This window comes from Alnus glutinosa, chromosome 7, assembly GCF_958979055.1.
Source record: "Alnus glutinosa chromosome 7, dhAlnGlut1.1, whole genome shotgun sequence".
Lineage (NCBI taxonomy): Eukaryota > Viridiplantae > Streptophyta > Magnoliopsida > Fagales > Betulaceae > Alnus > Alnus glutinosa.
The window spans coordinates 8867612-8884241 of record NC_084892.1 but is presented as its reverse complement, the minus strand read 5'-3'; the positions used below and the strand labels follow the sequence as shown (position 1 = coordinate 8884241).

The 16630-nt window shown below is 35.2% G+C and overlaps 1 protein-coding gene across 2 annotated transcripts; it reads right to left on the bottom strand.

Moving 5' to 3' along the window:
- Positions 1–1444: 1444 nt before the first annotated feature.
- LOC133872460 (ubiquitin C-terminal hydrolase 12) lies at positions 1445–16630 on the bottom strand. Of its 2 annotated transcripts, none has more exons than XM_062309966.1 (32): positions 16414–16630; positions 16088–16151; positions 15713–15863; positions 15453–15610; positions 14274–14539; positions 13963–14181; positions 13777–13885; positions 13567–13682; positions 12695–12793; positions 11950–12059; positions 10790–10864; positions 10462–10540; positions 10200–10346; positions 10017–10097; positions 9783–9902; positions 8923–9045; positions 7746–7823; positions 7456–7544; positions 7258–7366; positions 7071–7139; positions 6887–6997; positions 4415–4470; positions 4144–4321; positions 3936–4037; positions 3758–3829; positions 3472–3537; positions 3196–3261; positions 2894–2980; positions 2633–2749; positions 2396–2470; positions 2144–2230; positions 1445–2060 (listed from the first exon to the last, which is right to left on the bottom strand). In XM_062309966.1, the coding sequence occupies exons 1-32, from the start codon at positions 16441–16443 to the stop codon at positions 2019–2021; spliced, it is 3351 nt and encodes a 1116-aa protein (XP_062165950.1). In that variant the 5' UTR covers positions 16444–16630; the 3' UTR covers positions 1445–2018. The 2 variants fall into 2 exon arrangements, with proteins under 2 accessions (XP_062165950.1, XP_062165951.1); XM_062309967.1 differs by having other exon boundaries at positions 15713–15860.

Sequence of the window (16630 nt, the reverse complement as noted above, 5' to 3'; positions counted from 1 at the left end):
TTCATCAGTGCTTTCTTATTGTCCACTCTCGTTAACCCGCCTGTGTGGTGTGCGTAAAAGCGTCCCGAGAACCCTCTTTTCTAAATTTCTACGAAGGCCTGTGCATTTGGGAGAGAGATCATTAGGCATTTGCGTCGTGTGCGCGTGCATGTGTGAGAGAGAGGGATTTTTTTTTCTTTTTTTGTTCCTAGTATTAGATTTGTTTAGTAGTTGAGATTTGAGAGAAATTTGGCCCATTTGGTGGGTCCTTTTTGAAGTCAACGGAGTGAGTGGCGTCTAGAGATCAAAATCATCAGATTTGGATGTGGTTGTTGCCCTTTAACAATTTAAATTCATTTCATTTTGAAAAGAAATTAAAATATTGAGATAACTTCACAAAAATGTATCGAATTATATGCTGTTTTGAAATGGGGTACTGAATTAGCAAATATTTTAAACTGAGGTATTTACGTTTCTAAACGTCTCACTTAAGAGTACTCCGTTAAGATTTGCTGTTAAATCCTAATGGAGTACCCAAAATACCTATATTTTTTTTTATAAAAAAAAAAAAAAAAAAATGGTATTTTAAAAATTTTGGCAAGATTTAACAGCAAATTCTAACGGAGTATTCTTAAGTGAAACGTTTGGTAACATGAATACCTCACTTTGAGACGTTTGTTAGTTCAGTACTCTTATTTCAAAACATCGTATAATTCGATATTCTTTCATAAAATTATCCCTAAAATATTTTATCATACTCGTGCACCAGTGTCGGAAGCTACTTGACACCCACCCATTTGGCAAGGGTGAATTTGGTATATCAAGTACAGTTTGACTTTTTTACGGTTTGGAAAAAAGAACCCAAGAGTAACTTCTCCAAGCAGCTGCAATCAGTAATGTTAATCAAATTTTTGAAAGGCTATAGAACCAACAGATTGCCCCCTTTGTGATGCGAGGACGTATTCTCTTAATAGAAGCCTCTTCCCTGTGCATTCGCTCCTCCATCGAAGCTATAGAAGAACCAACCATACCCGGCACCATGAAATGATTTCAGTACTACCACGGGGACTGCAACTTTTCTAATTTTTGCCGAAACCCTTGGAACACCGCGATATATTTGTCCATCTTATCAGTAATGACTGCATTTCATTTAACAGAAACGAATGGCTCTTAAATATATCGGTTACGGGATATTGGACGAACCCCCAAAAGTTTTATTTTATTTTATTTTTTTTTATTTTTTATTTTAATTTAAAAAAAGAAGAAGACGACATAATGAGACTTTGAAAATAAAGGATATTCAACACATTGTATAGAGATTAAGAAATAGGCAATCCTCTTAAAAATTCCAACGAGCAGACTAGACTAGTGGATTTACAACCAGAAAAGGTATAGGTATATATATATAATTAAAAAAGAAAAAAGAAAAAGCAAATAGGAGGAGAAGTGGCAAAGGAAAAGAATGGATGTTAAACGAGATATAGCTCTTTATAAATAAAACCAAAAAAAAAAATGCTTGAAAGCGGTATAATTGTCTTACAAGCTCCTACAACCCCAACTACTGAATTTAACGAACCATTTTTTACAAACTTATCCCCAACGAAAAACGGCAACAAAAAAGAAAGAAAAAAGACAAAGAATTGAATGTCAGAGGAAACCAACTATACCCGATATACATCCATCCCCTCATCAAAATCTTCTTATGTACTGCTGCTAAGTTACACTGGCGCTGTCTATGGAAGAAAGCCGCCAACCTCTCAAAAGGAGGCGACTTCATTAAGAAAGAGAGAAGAGGGCAGAGCAGAGCAGAGCACAAATATAGATACACTAAAAGCAAAGGAGAAAACCTCCCACCTTTCCCCGCCCACATTCATTAGAGAAAGAATAATAATAATACAAACAGTCAAAAGAGACGGAAATATAAACTCAATGTGAGCTGCTTCACCACTTATATATGCTTCAGCTGTAATGCTTTGTTATCATCCCTTCCATTTCTGGGCGCATTCAAAGATGCTTGTGTATCCAATGTCAGCTCTAACCTAGTTGTATATTTTAACTGCCTTCTCATATGTGTGACGGTTCTGCAAAAATTTTGCCCAAAATTTATTGGTAAAAAATTCCTAATCATGTGACAACAGAGGACTTAAGTGTAGAGGAACTTTACCTGATTTACTGCATAAGCCCTCTTCGGGGTATTATCCGAGTGTTCCAATCCAAGGTACTGCTCCCAAGCGCCATAAACTTCTCTTCTCTGAGGAAAACAAGTTCAAAACATTCACTTACCAAGAAGAAGAAGAAAAGAAAATCAAAATCAAAATATTCAATTTAGAAGCAAAAAGCCAAAAAACACCACCAAGAAAAAGAAAGGCACTGCTGTTCATCCCCTCCTTTTTAGTAGTAGTAAACATAAACACACCTGAAAACGGCTGGATACAACATCAGAGTCCTGCAGGTACTCTGGACAACCCATTGACAAAAAGGCAAACTTCCACTGAACAATTTGAAAAAAACAAATAATAATAATAATAATAATAGCGAAAAATAATCAGTTCTCAGTTGGATAAAGTAACCACGGTAGAGAAATAAAGCAATACCAAATTCTAATGATACCATACAAATAATTACAAGCTCCCAAGCAACAAAAGGTCAGTACCTTAGCAAACTCCTCATCTGGAACCTGCAATTTCTTTTGTATTCGCACTTTAACTTCCGCTAAAGTCTCTCCTTCATGTATGACCAAGAAAAAGGGTTCCCCAAAATTTTGTACTTGCTGTTCAAAGGAAAAATAAAATAAAATAAAGTAACAATCTTGAATTTTTTTCCATTCAATTAATACCCATCTTTGACTTAAATAACAAAAAATCTTGAAACAGTGTAAAACATATTCCTGGGAACAATTATTTAACTGCAATACCATTTGGTTTTGTGCAGTCTCTTTGGTGAAGTGATAAACATGAATCAAACGATCATGGGGGCCAAGGTCTTTCTCCTCTTCTGGGATCTGAGACTCAAAAAGTAAGGAAGATCAGCTTCGACTCTAGAACACAGACAACTACATGTCCATAGTATTAAGAACCAAAACCCTAACTGTTCAACAAGAAAAGCTGAAATCCTATAATCTGTTCATCAAAATACAAGGAAAGAGGCAAAAAATGATAAATAAATAAATAAAAATTAACGAGTAAATAAAAAAACAAAGAAATACTTGGCACTTGCCTCCTCTGCACGCAAAGTCCAGTATTGGTCATTTATATTCTCGATTTTCTCAATGTGTGGAAAGATCTGCAAGGAGCAAATGGAAGCTTAATGGGAACATAAAACTTGGTACTACATATATCTGAGGCTAACAGCGTCCTATGAACATCACAATAAATCATCAACTGGACAAAAGGAGGCCATGTAAAATGGGATCATTACTGGCAAAAATTTGATGGAAAGATCAGCGACATGCCCATATCTATCTAATTTCAACCATGAATTGGTAGTGATTACCTTATAGATCTTGTGATAGAAAACTTCAAGTAGTCTAAGTTCTGCATTTGGATGAGACAACTCTACCTGTTTCGAGCCACGGCAGAGAAGAAAATTTAATCATATTACAACTATATAGTATCAACTCATAGGAACAAGAAGAAATTCACTGCAACACATAATTTAAAAGTCAAAATCAGCCACTTGTGAAATAATTTCTAAAACCAAAAAAAGGAAAAAATAAATAAATAAATAAATAAAAGAAAAAACACGCAGCATGATTTAATTAGGAATGACAAAAGCTTACCTTTGTTTTTAACACATTAATCACATCTCCAACAGTGCTTTGTTTAGGCAATCTAATATTGTGAATTACCACCTGAAAACAATTTAAACCAGATTACAAAGGGGTTCAAAAGTACAAGTATTATCCATTAATAAGAAAACAACATGGAAAAGGTGATGGTTATAGATTTCAGACGCACTTCATCCTTTGTAGTATGATGAAAAGCAACTTTCAGATTTTTAAGACCTTGCAATTCTGGCAGAGGGAGGTCAAGAACTTCGTAGTACAATATATCAGAAGTCTGCAAAAAAAAAAAAAAAAAAAAAAACCAAGAATAATTTACACCCACAAATATGTGATGCAAATGAGAGAAAACAGTGCAAGAACTGAATCCATGTGACACATGCCTGATTGTAATGGACTAGCATATCTGACAAACGCTCTACGCCTCGATATTTGATAGGTTGGGGCTTAGGTTGCTGAGAATAGCAGTTGTGAGATGTGAGTCTGATTTTAGATGGATCATCCAAATCAATTCGTCGCGCCACTCTCTCCACAACCTCATCATAACTGTGCACCTTTGACCTAGAAAATAAAAGGAAACGAGTAATGAATATCAAATAATGCAAATGATAATTCTCCAACCGTATGAAATAATGGGATCACATGAATACTTACAACTCTAAACAAAAGTCATCCTCCTTCGGTCTCTCCAAAGATCGAAAATGAACAACCTATAAAGCATCATATCATAAAGAGGTAAATTTGAAGTACGGACACAAGGCCATGATATTTCACGATTTCGATATTTACAGTTAATGAGAGCCACTATAAATTCTAAGTGAACAAAGGAGGCAAAACAATGCCTTCAATTCCCGTACAAATTATTTCAATAAATGACTGACGCATATTATTGGTCTGAGATATATGAATAACAGAGGACTCAAAGTTCAGACTGAAGATTAATTACAGTCTGCAGTGACGATAGATTAGTGGATACTTAAACATTTTTTTCTGTTTTTTTTTTTTTTCTTCTTTCTTCTTTTTTTTCTTTTTTTTCCTTTTTTTTTCTTTTTTTTTTTTTTCTTTTTCTTTTGAACTGTTGGATGATAACTAAAGATGATTTTGAGATCCTTGCATGCTGGAAAGGGAGGGTTGGCATCAGAACTGTTTTAAGATTTTAAGTGCTATCCTGCTTTACCTTATGTGGAAAAATTGCCATAAACAGACTTATCAGACTTTCAATGGTTTTGAATCACTCTGGCTCACTCATAATATGGTTCAGTCTGTTTTGAGCATCATTCTATGACTGGATTAGTGCTTTAGGCAGGATGCATTGTTCTTCCTTTCCAGATTTTCTTGCTCTTTTGACCTTTACATTCTAACTTCTAGGAGGAAGTTTCTATACACATCGTGTACCTATCTTTCTTCAGTAAAGTTTTAACTATCAAAAAAAATTATACCATAAGCACTACTCTTTCTTCAATCTGCTACTCCATGAACGACTTAGGATCCTTAAAAATAATGGATATATCCATAAAATAAAAATTCAGTTCATTCAAACAAACATACACTAATACGTATCAGTTAGCTTCAAGCAACAATGACCATGGCAGGTAAGCTCCAACAGTAATACTTCATATACCATGTAAACCACATAATAGTTGAATAAACTTGTATTTCCACTACCTAATACTGAAACCTTTTTTTTTCCCTAAAGATGTAAATGCACCCCCTTATAGATTAAATGCAACTAGTCAATTCAAAGGACAAAATACCTAACATCATTTAAATCATTGATATATTTTAGGTATTATTTTGATTTTATCTTCTTTTTTCTTTGTTCTTTTTTATCAAGAAGACAAAGGAGAAATGACACGTCTACTCCGACTAAAATTGTGGATCGTAAATCTCTACAAATCAACAAGGAGAGCATCACTACAGCATGCTAACCTTGCAATTTGAAATAGTTTAGGTTTTAGGTGATCATTTATTATGCATTTGGGTATATATATATATATATGTATTATCCTACCTTTAGTTGCTTTTTTGTATTGATTTATCTCATGCCTATGGCATAGGGGTCCTACAGATGAATTAGGCAACAATCGATAATTTATCTTTCTCACAAACCTCATATTTTGATTAAATATTTTTTTGTTTCAAAGTATTGGGCGACAAAATAGAGGATTTTTAGGATCAGGGGTAAGAGAGGATCATTTGTTCTTATGCCAAATTGATGTAGGAAAGATTTGGAAAACTGTAGGGTTTGAGTGGTGGTTTAATGCTTAAGATTCTAGAAAAAGGGGTTAAGGGTTCAAAGATTGTTATGTTCAGAATTGCTTAGGATTTTGATGGTTCAAATTTGAAAATTTGTCGAAGTTGTGTTTGTTGGAAGTTTTGGCAACAGAAAAACTGGGGTTTTGGTGCATTTCTAAGTGCAATTTGAAAGGCTAATTTTGGGAAAATAAGTTGCGTCTTTTGGTTTTGATAGGATATGGGATAGGGTTTGAATTGGTTAGGTTATGGGCTTGCGTAAGAGTCAAGAAGAAGATTGAAAATTGAATCTGTCCAGGGGCTGTGAACAATGCATGTGAACAGTATTAGAAAAAGCAAGACTGAAGAACAAAAAAGGGAGAGAGAGAGAGAGAGAGAGAAGAATAGCACAAGGGTACAGATGCCTTCAACAACCAAAATACTCATTTTCATTTAATCAAAATAGGAAGATTACAAAGGTATTTGTAGCCACTGACGCTTCCTTGTTCAACTAGGACTAGGACCCAAGAAAATACTCCAAGACTACACCGAAACCAAGAAAACTTTGACTAGCATAAAAAATAAACTAAAGATTTCTGTGCATGATTTAACGGAACTTCAATACTACCCCTGGACGTAAAAACAACTAATGACTCAAATTAACTTATATACATGTGACCCTAAGACAGTTGCAAAATGACCTTCAAAACCATGTACATCTTCCTTCGGTCGGACGTCGCATGCAAGCTCCACAAATGAAAAGCTCTAAGTTGCTAAAACTGAAGCAACTTGACCCTTCTGCCATGGCTGCATCACAATATCCTAGAAACTACAGAAAGCTAGCAAACTTTACAAATATTGGTGATCAAGTTTTAAATTTTTTGGCAGAATGACCTGGCGATTGTGCACATATTCCAAAAATGATGGAACAGCTGGATATCGGCATTCTTCTTCATTTTCAAGTGGAGGAGATTTCTGGAAGCAGATGATGTCCCCGTCTTCAATCTAAAAACAAAGCAATAAAATGTAAATCACTGTTCCAGTTGCTATGTTACAGTCTGTTGAGCACGCGATATACCTGACTTGATCTAAATGAGGTCCTCTTATCAAGGTACTCGCACATGACACAGGGCTCAAACTTTATTTCCTGAACCACAAAGACATAAAATACATTGACTAAGAATTTTGTTTTGTACAAAGTTACTAACCATAGAGCACAGAATAAGGACAACACGCTGACAATAAAAAATTGTTGACACACAAACCTCATAAAGTTCTATCTCCATATCAGGGGCGAAACCGGCCATTTTGTTAAGTTTTTCTAGTATTTCTATGGGCTTACCAGAACTCTTTACAAAAAACCTACCAACATATCTGCAACATACAAGCAATTATGATGTCACCAAGCATACAAGAATACACACAAATATAGACACCATGGTAAGAAAGAGATCACTAAGTACCGTAGTTCAGCTTTCTCAGGGTCATACAGCTTGAAGAAAAGAAGAATATCTTCTTTAGCTTTGGCAGGAGGAGTAATAGGATGTAGATCCTGAAATATGGTATTTGAATCAGTAGAAGTGTAGGAACAGAATTATTAACCAACAACTTTTTTTTTTTTATAAGAATTATTAACCAACAACAACTATCATTTGCAATATTTACTCCTAGCATTGTAAATTTAAAGACTCCTCAAATACAAAGGGCAAACAATTACAGGGTAAACTGCCAGTATCAGAAAAGATGAAATTACCAGTCCAAGCTCTACTTCCAAAAACAACTTTAATTCTGCATTATGTGTCTTATTTGATACCTCCCTCAACTGTCCAACCTACAACCAGCAAATGGTTATCATTAGCTTGCTTAATAATTTACAAAGTTATGCAGGCACTTATGGCTACCATTAAGCATATTATATGACACACTACAAGATCCCAGTGTAACCCTTGACCAGAATAGAAAGAGAAAAATGGTTTAGTGAGAGATGTTACTGATAGGGGAAAAATCCAGTAAGGAAGCAACTGGAATAATTCCAAATTTCCCAACGAAATTGAGTGCAAAGTCCATCTGTTACATCAATACCAGAGGAAATGTAGACAACATCCAGTATAATAACCAAGCAGGAAAAAGCAAGGGTTCCATACAGTAGGTGCCCAGAAGTTTAACATATACAGCAACTAATAGTATCATATGCATGTGCATGTGTGTATCATTACCTATAATAAACATAAATAAAATGTGTTTAAAATATCAAAAAAAAAAAAAATCAACTAAAAGTAAAATGAGAAATACTCGGATGAAAGACAAGTTACCAATTCAAAAAAGGTTTCCAAAAATATTAAACAAAAGTTTTAAGCAACTGAAAATACTTACGGACAGGAAAGGATAAACTCAACCCCAAAAAAAATTTACCAGGTATGGAGCATAAAAAACAAAAACAAAAAATGCAACACAAATTAATATAATTACTGCACACAGAAAATTTCCCCCTAAACCTCAGAATAGATAACAGAATCCCTCTTAAAACATCCAAAAATATACAGCCGTCAAAGAAATTGTCTTGCACAGTTGAGATGGTTTTACAAAATAATTTTGCCTCTTCCATTGTTTATCTACGTCAAACACACAAATATAGGACCAACGCCCTACTCTGTCGCCCTAACATAAATGTAGAAACACTTACTAGATCCCATGTTGACAATTTTGCACCCCCCCCACCTCTCACAAAAATAAATTCTAGTAAAAGCAAGCTAAAATGTAAGACAATATATACAAATCTCCAAACACGAGCCCATAAGCCCCATCTCAACTTTCATGAGGGGAAAATATGAAAATTACACAAAAGAATAGCAAGCTATATTCAATGCTTATGCCTTTATAGTTATAAGAAAAGAAAATATAGCATGAGAAGCAAACTAAGACGTAATTACAGATTGTGCTTCCTCCTGAGGGGTCAATGGTCGATTGGGACGATATGTATGGTTTTGCCGCTTTGCCCAAATCCAAAATCGCTGAAATTGCACTGGTATGCCAAACACTTTGGCAACCTCCTCCTGTGAAACACCTCAAATTTGGAATAATGCGAGAACAAATAATATGTTTCATGCTAAAAAAATTTAAAAAATAAAAAAAATATTGAACAGGGAAAACATGCAGGAACAAAATCCAGAATCCAATAAATTTAAAATTACCAATTCCCCCTCCCCCATAGAAGGAAAAACAAGTCAAAGAATTAGCAAGTAACAAGCTCAAACAACATTTCCAAAATTAGCAATGCATTAGGAGAACAAAAACTACTTCCAGAAGCAACACTATAAATCTTCGTAACTTTATGTCAGTAAATTCATAATTATCAAAAAGATCATATATATATATTGGGCTGTTTCGGTTTTCGCTTTCTAGTTAGGTGCTTTCTCTTGTATACTTCCGGTGTACTTAGGGGCACCTTACGATTTTAATAAGACCAGTTTATTACTTATCAAAAAAAAAAAAGATCATATTTATTTTGTAATTTTTCTAAACTAACCCCACTAAAAAAAAAAAGTAAACAAGACTTCCATTAAAAGTTGTGCCCACTTCTACAATAGAGGAAGGGCATTTTCAAAGGATAGCCAATTTTTTTACTTGATCATTAACATTTATACCATTTACAGTTGAGACATAATTTTGGATGGAACTGGTATTCAGAACAAAAAGAATGTACAAAAGACTTGATAAAAGATCAACAGCACAATAATTGTGAACAATATGTCAGCCTTTTTCCAAAGCAGATTTAAAACATCAACAGTACCTTGAAAAGATTAAAGGGTGTCTGTTTCTGAATACGGAAACTATGAACTTTGTCATGATCCACAAGGTCAAAATATATATCCTTTCCAATCTGTTCTACAAGGTCCTCATCTCGTGCAACCTAGATTCATTACTCAATTCTATCAGTCGAGAGTTTCATAGCTGAGACACCTTTGCTAGTCATTGCTAATCAATTCAACATGAAAATGAAGACAAACATGTAAGAGTCTATAACCTTTATTATTGTATACAAATGGGCCTGTGCTTTATATCTTCTCTTGTCCTCCTTCTCTTCTTGTTCTTTCTTCAACCTTATCTGGAATAACATGCAGTATGTCAGTCTAGATCCACACACGTATACACTTGGAAGCTCACAAAGCTGATAGTAGTATATCTACAAGTAAAACCAAGCACTTACCCTTAGGTGTTCAGCTATATCCTTCTCATCAACATTACAAATTATTTTGTCCTTGTCACTTTCACGTATATACACAAGCATATAAGCATTTGAGTATTTTGTGAATTTAAAGGGAGTATTATTGAAGCCAGGATTGGTTGGAGGCAACTATTTGACATAGAAGGAAACAACGTCAGATCATAATGAAGATGACAATTAGAAAAGAAAACAAAATCGAGCAATATATTTACTTTTATATATATGTATATATTTATTAAAGTACCTCTTCCTCACCACCATACTGCTCTTCTAATGCCCTCTTTACATCCTCTTTTGTCACCCGCTCATCATCAAATTTGAACCTATAACGAGAAAAATTGGCCGCCACAATATTTTTTTTTTAAAAAAAAAAAAAAGAAAAGAAAAAGAAAGCAAACATGAAAATCACATACCAAACAAATAAACATGCACAAGCATGTCACGTGCAAATTCTGTAGGCAAAAACTGAAAATTAAAAATAAAAACATCGATCTTGAATACTTGAGCATGCATGGTAATCCATTATATTACAATTGAAACGGACAAAGGGAGATTCCACAAAGCATGCATACCACTGATCTGAGAGGGTTGGCCTGATAAAAGCATAGTAATGTCCACCATGCACCCCGCCACTGTGGACCAAGACACTGCAAGAGAAGAATTGACCACATGAAGATGCAAGCAAATCCGAAAATAACATAATAGTATCACCAGACAGCATCATAGATATATCCATAGAGTTTAAAGTACCAGATGCAAGAGCAGGTATAGGGAAAAGCTTCTAACTAATCACCAAGGATTGGGAAAAAAAGAGAATGACTACTGACACTCAGGTTAAAGAAATAATGTTTAACCAGTTGAAATGGTAGAAGACAAATTGTATAGGCAACAAAAACAGAAAGGAGGTTAAAGACCATTAAAAGATTAAGTTAGCAGCAGAACTCGTCAAATTAAACAATCCAACTTGTCAAACACTATTAAAAGAAATTGGCATTCCCATTTTAACCAAAAGGAATTTCAGAACCCTGATTCATAATAAAAATATGTATTGTAACAGTATGGTATAGCGGGGCCATGTACAAGAGAAACCAATTAAAGCATCAATGAGAGTGATTTTGATCCAAGCTGATGGAGTGAAAAGAGTTAAGAGGAAGGCCTAAAATAACAAGGGTAGAAATAATAAAGAATAATATGATTCTAGATGGGAAAAGAATCATATTATAATGGAAAAGAATACATATGGCAGACCACAATAGGTGGATGAGGAGCAATAGAGCTGGCCCAATTTAATTGGGGTTAAGAATTAGTTGAGTTAAGTTGAAATGGTTAACATATGTGATGATCGACATCTGTAATAAAATTCATTAAGCTCATTGACACATTATACATAATGAAGATAAAATAAAAACAAAGAGAACAAAAAAAAGAAAAAAGAAAAGAAGCCTATCTGAACTACAAGAAGTCAACACTGAGCAGGCCTGCTTTTTTTTTTTTAAAAAAAAAACCTCTTTTTTTTTTTTTTACGAAGAACCCCTCCAAGGCAAATGGCCACTTTGTATACCCGCCCATGTTGTGTAAACCTCGGACCCATTCAAAGCGCCCCCTCCACACAGATTGGGTAGGCGGGTAAATTTCCATCAAACTAGATGGTCAAAGAAGTCAGCGAAATTCATATCCAAACAACTAGAAAACAATAAAAAAATGTCAGCCAATAGTAAGAAATGACTGAAACCTATGAAGCGTATAAAGGTTGCGAACACTCCTATCTGCATCAGGTGAAAGATACTTTCCATTCTCCCTATCAAGGTCAAGTTGAAGAGGAAATTCATAGCGGTCATTTATCTGCAAAATCAAAAGCATCTATTAAATAAAAGCATGAACAACCAGCACAAAAAGTTTGCTTTCAATGAAAGACTTGTAATTTAACAATCTGAAATGCGTTCCAGCATACATAAACAAGTTTAATCCAAGAGGCAAAGAAAGTACATGGTAACTGCTTATTATCTAAGGGTGCGTTTGGCATTGCGATTTGATAGACAAAAAGTGTGATTTTAAACTAAATCTCAAAAAATGGATTGTTCGGGATTGCGTTTTAAAAATTGCGATTTGAAAACGTAAAAAATTTACATTTTCAAATAGCAGACAATAGGGTGATTTTTTAAAAATGCACAATTTTAAAGACTAAACTACGATTTTAAAGGCCAAACTGCAATTTTGCCTGACGGTTGATTACATTTTTATTAATCACGTTTTCAAATCGCTATTTTTAAACAACGTTTTTTAAAATCGCAAACCCAAGCGAACCCTAAATCAAAAACAAATACATAATATAGACATTAATAGACTTATCTTAATGCAAAACCAGCTTAAACATTTATATTAGATAGTGAAGAGTTGATCGCTACAATATACAAAAAGATGCACAGGAGTGCAATCACAAACCAAGAAGTAGCATTAAATCAGTTTCCGAAACTGACCTTTACCATAGTGTCCCTCATGAAATCATACTCAAACCGCTTTAACTGAAGTTGAAGAACTGGGGGAAAGTCAATAAACAAGACACCCTTCTTAGCATCCTGAAAGAAACATCAATCAGCATAGCAATTGAAAACAATATCCAAAATTCTCTTACTTCAAAGGAAAAAAGTATATATATATCTAAAACAAAAGGCTTGAGCAACTATTCAGCAGGTATGATAGTGACAAAGCACCGCAACAAATAAGGAAGTACAGAATGATATGAAAATAATATTCAAAATGCCCATACTTAACAGGAAAAAAAAATCTAAAATAATGGCTTGAGCAACTATTCCACAGGAATGATGGTGACTAAGCACCGCAACAAATAAGGAAGTACAGAATGATATGTACAAACATGAGTCTACTCCATATGTCCTTAAACCCGAATCTCTATGATTATATTGCTATTGGATAATTTCTAACGTCTAAAAATTAACCAAGATATGTTTTGGGTAAAAAGAACCATCTTAATACGAAAACAGGATGTTTTCTCAACACCAGAAACTCACTCACTTCTGGGAAAAAAATTAACCGCCATGTTTGGAATCCTAACAATTACTTTGAATAAAATGAAATAAATCCTATCAGTTTGATTGACAATAGCAGAATCTAGATACCCTAAATTAGAATGTAAAACTATTTAGTCCACCAGTTTAACATAGTTTTGGTTGGTTTGCTCCAAAGTGCAAGCCCCAAATATGAACGATTTTTGTTGGCCTAATACAATCCTCCCGAAAAAGTTTCTAGATGTGGTTAGCCACATCTAAACATATTTAGGTTGGGGTTAGCCACACAGTTGGTTCCCATCAAAGAACAAACAGTAACTGACCTGCAAGCCATGTTCCTCAGCATGGTATTTGTTTTCGCCCTCAAGACGTTCAACTTCCACATACTTGTCAAAAGAAGCATAAACATCCCGACAGCCTTTAACATCAAGCTGGAGATCTGCCAAGTAAAATAAATATTTTGGTATCATGCATTGAAATTAAAAATGATTTCTCAAACTCCGACAATTCAAACTTGCACCAAGAGTAAATACCATAAAATGATTCCTTTCTTGTAGATTTGTAGTCCACATTGATGCATTCAATGTAATTCATGTGATGTCCTTCAAATAATTGCTGTATTGTCCCCTCCACAACAGTCCCCTGGAGCAACAGGATAACAATTATATCACTAAACAAGTATAAATGTTCCAATACCTAATTTGTTAAACCTCCTATACCTTCATTTTGTCTTCAAGCTTTTCACACAGGACTCTGTTGAGTTCTTGCACATCATGTTGCATGAAAGAGTCATATGTATCCCATCCGAAAGACTTGGTCAATTCTTTAGTTGCCACGCTGCTGTCATTATATTGAAGCTTATAAAATAAACTCTGTAACGCCAGAGGAATGCTTCCTGAGGGCATGTCATTTTCAGTTGTTGGCATATGGTACACCGCCTGATATCAACAGACCGGAAAGGTTGTTCCATCAATATAAAATCTCGACAAAATTCGTGGAGACTTTAGGGAAACATGAAACACATTCTGACCTTTCTAAAGTAAGGAATATGGTAGAGAGTCTGAAGAAGAGAGTTCATGTAACACGTTGCTCCTTGGTTCTTAAGTCCAACATAACCAGTCTCCTTTTTTGAGTCATATGACCAGTAATCAAGAATCTTACGGACAGCAACCTCAGCTTCAACAACACATCTGTCATTAACAAGGTACCCTCTAGTAGGGTCATAAAGATCACTGAGAGGCATGAATGATGTGAAACCCCAGTCACTCTCTCTCGCATTGAACTGGTGTTGCGTGTCTTCAAAAACCAAATAGGAAGGCTTAAAGTTATGTCCAAGTCTTAAAAAAATTTAAAAAAACAAAAAAAAAAAAATCTTTAATATTTGATCACTGGATGATGGCATTAATTTTGAAGTGCTTTATTGTTTACACTAACTCGCTTGAGCTTGGAAAATGCAAGAGTGCATAGAAAAAGGAAAAAAAAAAAAAAAAAGCAAAAGAAAACTGTTTTCAAACAAGCAAATCCAAAAATGATTAACAAGAAAAGAAAAATTCCATACTTTCTTCACTTTCCTCCTATGTCCCAAATACAAATGGAGTATAATTCCACCCAAAGGCAGGCTAAAATTATTTGGTGCCCAAACAAATTTGATATATAAAGTTGTAGAAACAAAACGAATTTAGTTAAAGGCATCAGCAGACGAAGACCAATGTAATTTATTTATTTCTTAAATGTTCCTATACTCTCAATCATGTGTGGCTCTTCTAAAAAGGGCCATCCACGTGAGCACAGGTATATAGCTGCCCATTGCATAAATGGTCCACATGGATGTATTATGGTGTTTCTATATTATCAGATAATGGGAGGGCTTGAATCAAATATGGTTATATTTGATGCCATATTAATGTTGTTACTACTTACTCTTAAAGCTTAAGCGGAAAGAAAACAATGTAATATATTTACTTGTATGTTCCAATAATAAATGGCAAGAAATATTCATATCAATACCATGAAATACTTGCAAAATTACAGCAGAAGAAATTGCACACTGATCACGAAGTGTGAGATTGCAAAGAAAAAGCAGCATCCACAAGATAGTGCAAGAATACAAGTTCCATCCGACCCAAAAAAAAAATCTTGCCTTAAAGAACAAAGCGACAAACATGCAAACTTCAATGTGGAAGGAAAATAAGAACAGTGAAAAACATACCCTTTCTTATTGAGTACTTGTTGTGAACCTGATTAACCACAGCCAAGCTGAATTGTGCGTATCTACTCCACCCATATGGCAATGTGGCAGCATCCCCAACATCCAAATACATTGACAAGTGGTCCACATTGTTGCCTTTCGGAAAAATAAGTATCCTCCTGATCAAACCAACCAAGGCAGGTCCAACACCGATCACAACACATATTAAATTACGTTGCACACGTATGCATAAGTTTAACAGGAGGGAAACATTCAAATACCATTTATAACCACCGACGACGAAAACCTCTGAGTAGTGCTTCTTGTTATTCAACCTAGAGAAATTCTCAATCGTCCACGTGAATTTCATAGATGGTGGATCTTCCACTTGCTGATTCTCCACCGTACTTGCAGGCTCCACTTGCGCCACTACTAACAAAACAAGCATAAAAATTCGAAGCAAAAAGAAAAATCAAAACCCTAACATCATAGCCGATCACGTTACAAACTCTACCGCACCGTACCAACGAAACTCAAACACGAAAATAAAATACTAACTGTTTATCAATAGAACACATCAAAAGCTTCAAGATTATAAAAATAAACACAAATATATGAATTGATGGAGTAAATTGCCGTGAATGTGAGAGATAAACCTTCCATAGGCTGAGGACCCTCGACTAAATCCGAATGCGGCACGAGCATCTCTTCCTCTTCTTGCTGCAAACACATAAATGCGAATCAGAGCTCTGATCAAGTAAAACCTAACCCTACTATGCTGAATCAAAACCCTAGGAACCAGACTCTAGCGCAGTGAATATCCGAAATTTGAGAGCCACTCCGAAGCCTCTGAACAAAAACCGAAACCCTAGGCTATCAAATTGTGCTGAAAAACAGTGACACGAAACACAACGAAATATGCGCATGTATGAGTCTTGGTGTGTGCAGGGGGAGAGAGAGAGAGAGAGAGAGTTGGTGTTACATCTAACGGCGGAGGAGTCATCATGGTCATTGGTAGAGAGAGACCGACCGTCCGATCGACGAATCTGAGAACCAAATACAGAGAGAAAGAGAGGGAGAGGGAGAGGGAGAGGAAGCCAAGCGGGCTTGGCAAGGAGGGAAGTGCCGAGAGATGGGGCTGAGAGAAAAGGTGAGTTCTCGGGGAGGGGTACTTTTTGAGTTTTGGGGAAAAGATGAGG

Excerpts from the sequence above, each read along its gene's own strand:
- LOC133872460 (XM_062309966.1), bottom strand. The coding sequence starts at position 16,443 with ATGACCATGATGACTCCTCCGCCGTTAGAT. Across the intron at positions 6,998-7,070 it reads CCTCATTTAGATCAAGTCAG|ATTGAAGACGGGGACATCAT; the intron begins GTATATCGCGTG and ends CTTTGTTTTTAG. Across the intron at positions 3,538-3,757 it reads TTAATGTGTTAAAAACAAAG|GTAGAGTTGTCTCATCCAAA; the intron begins GTAAGCTTTTGT and ends GGCTCGAAACAG.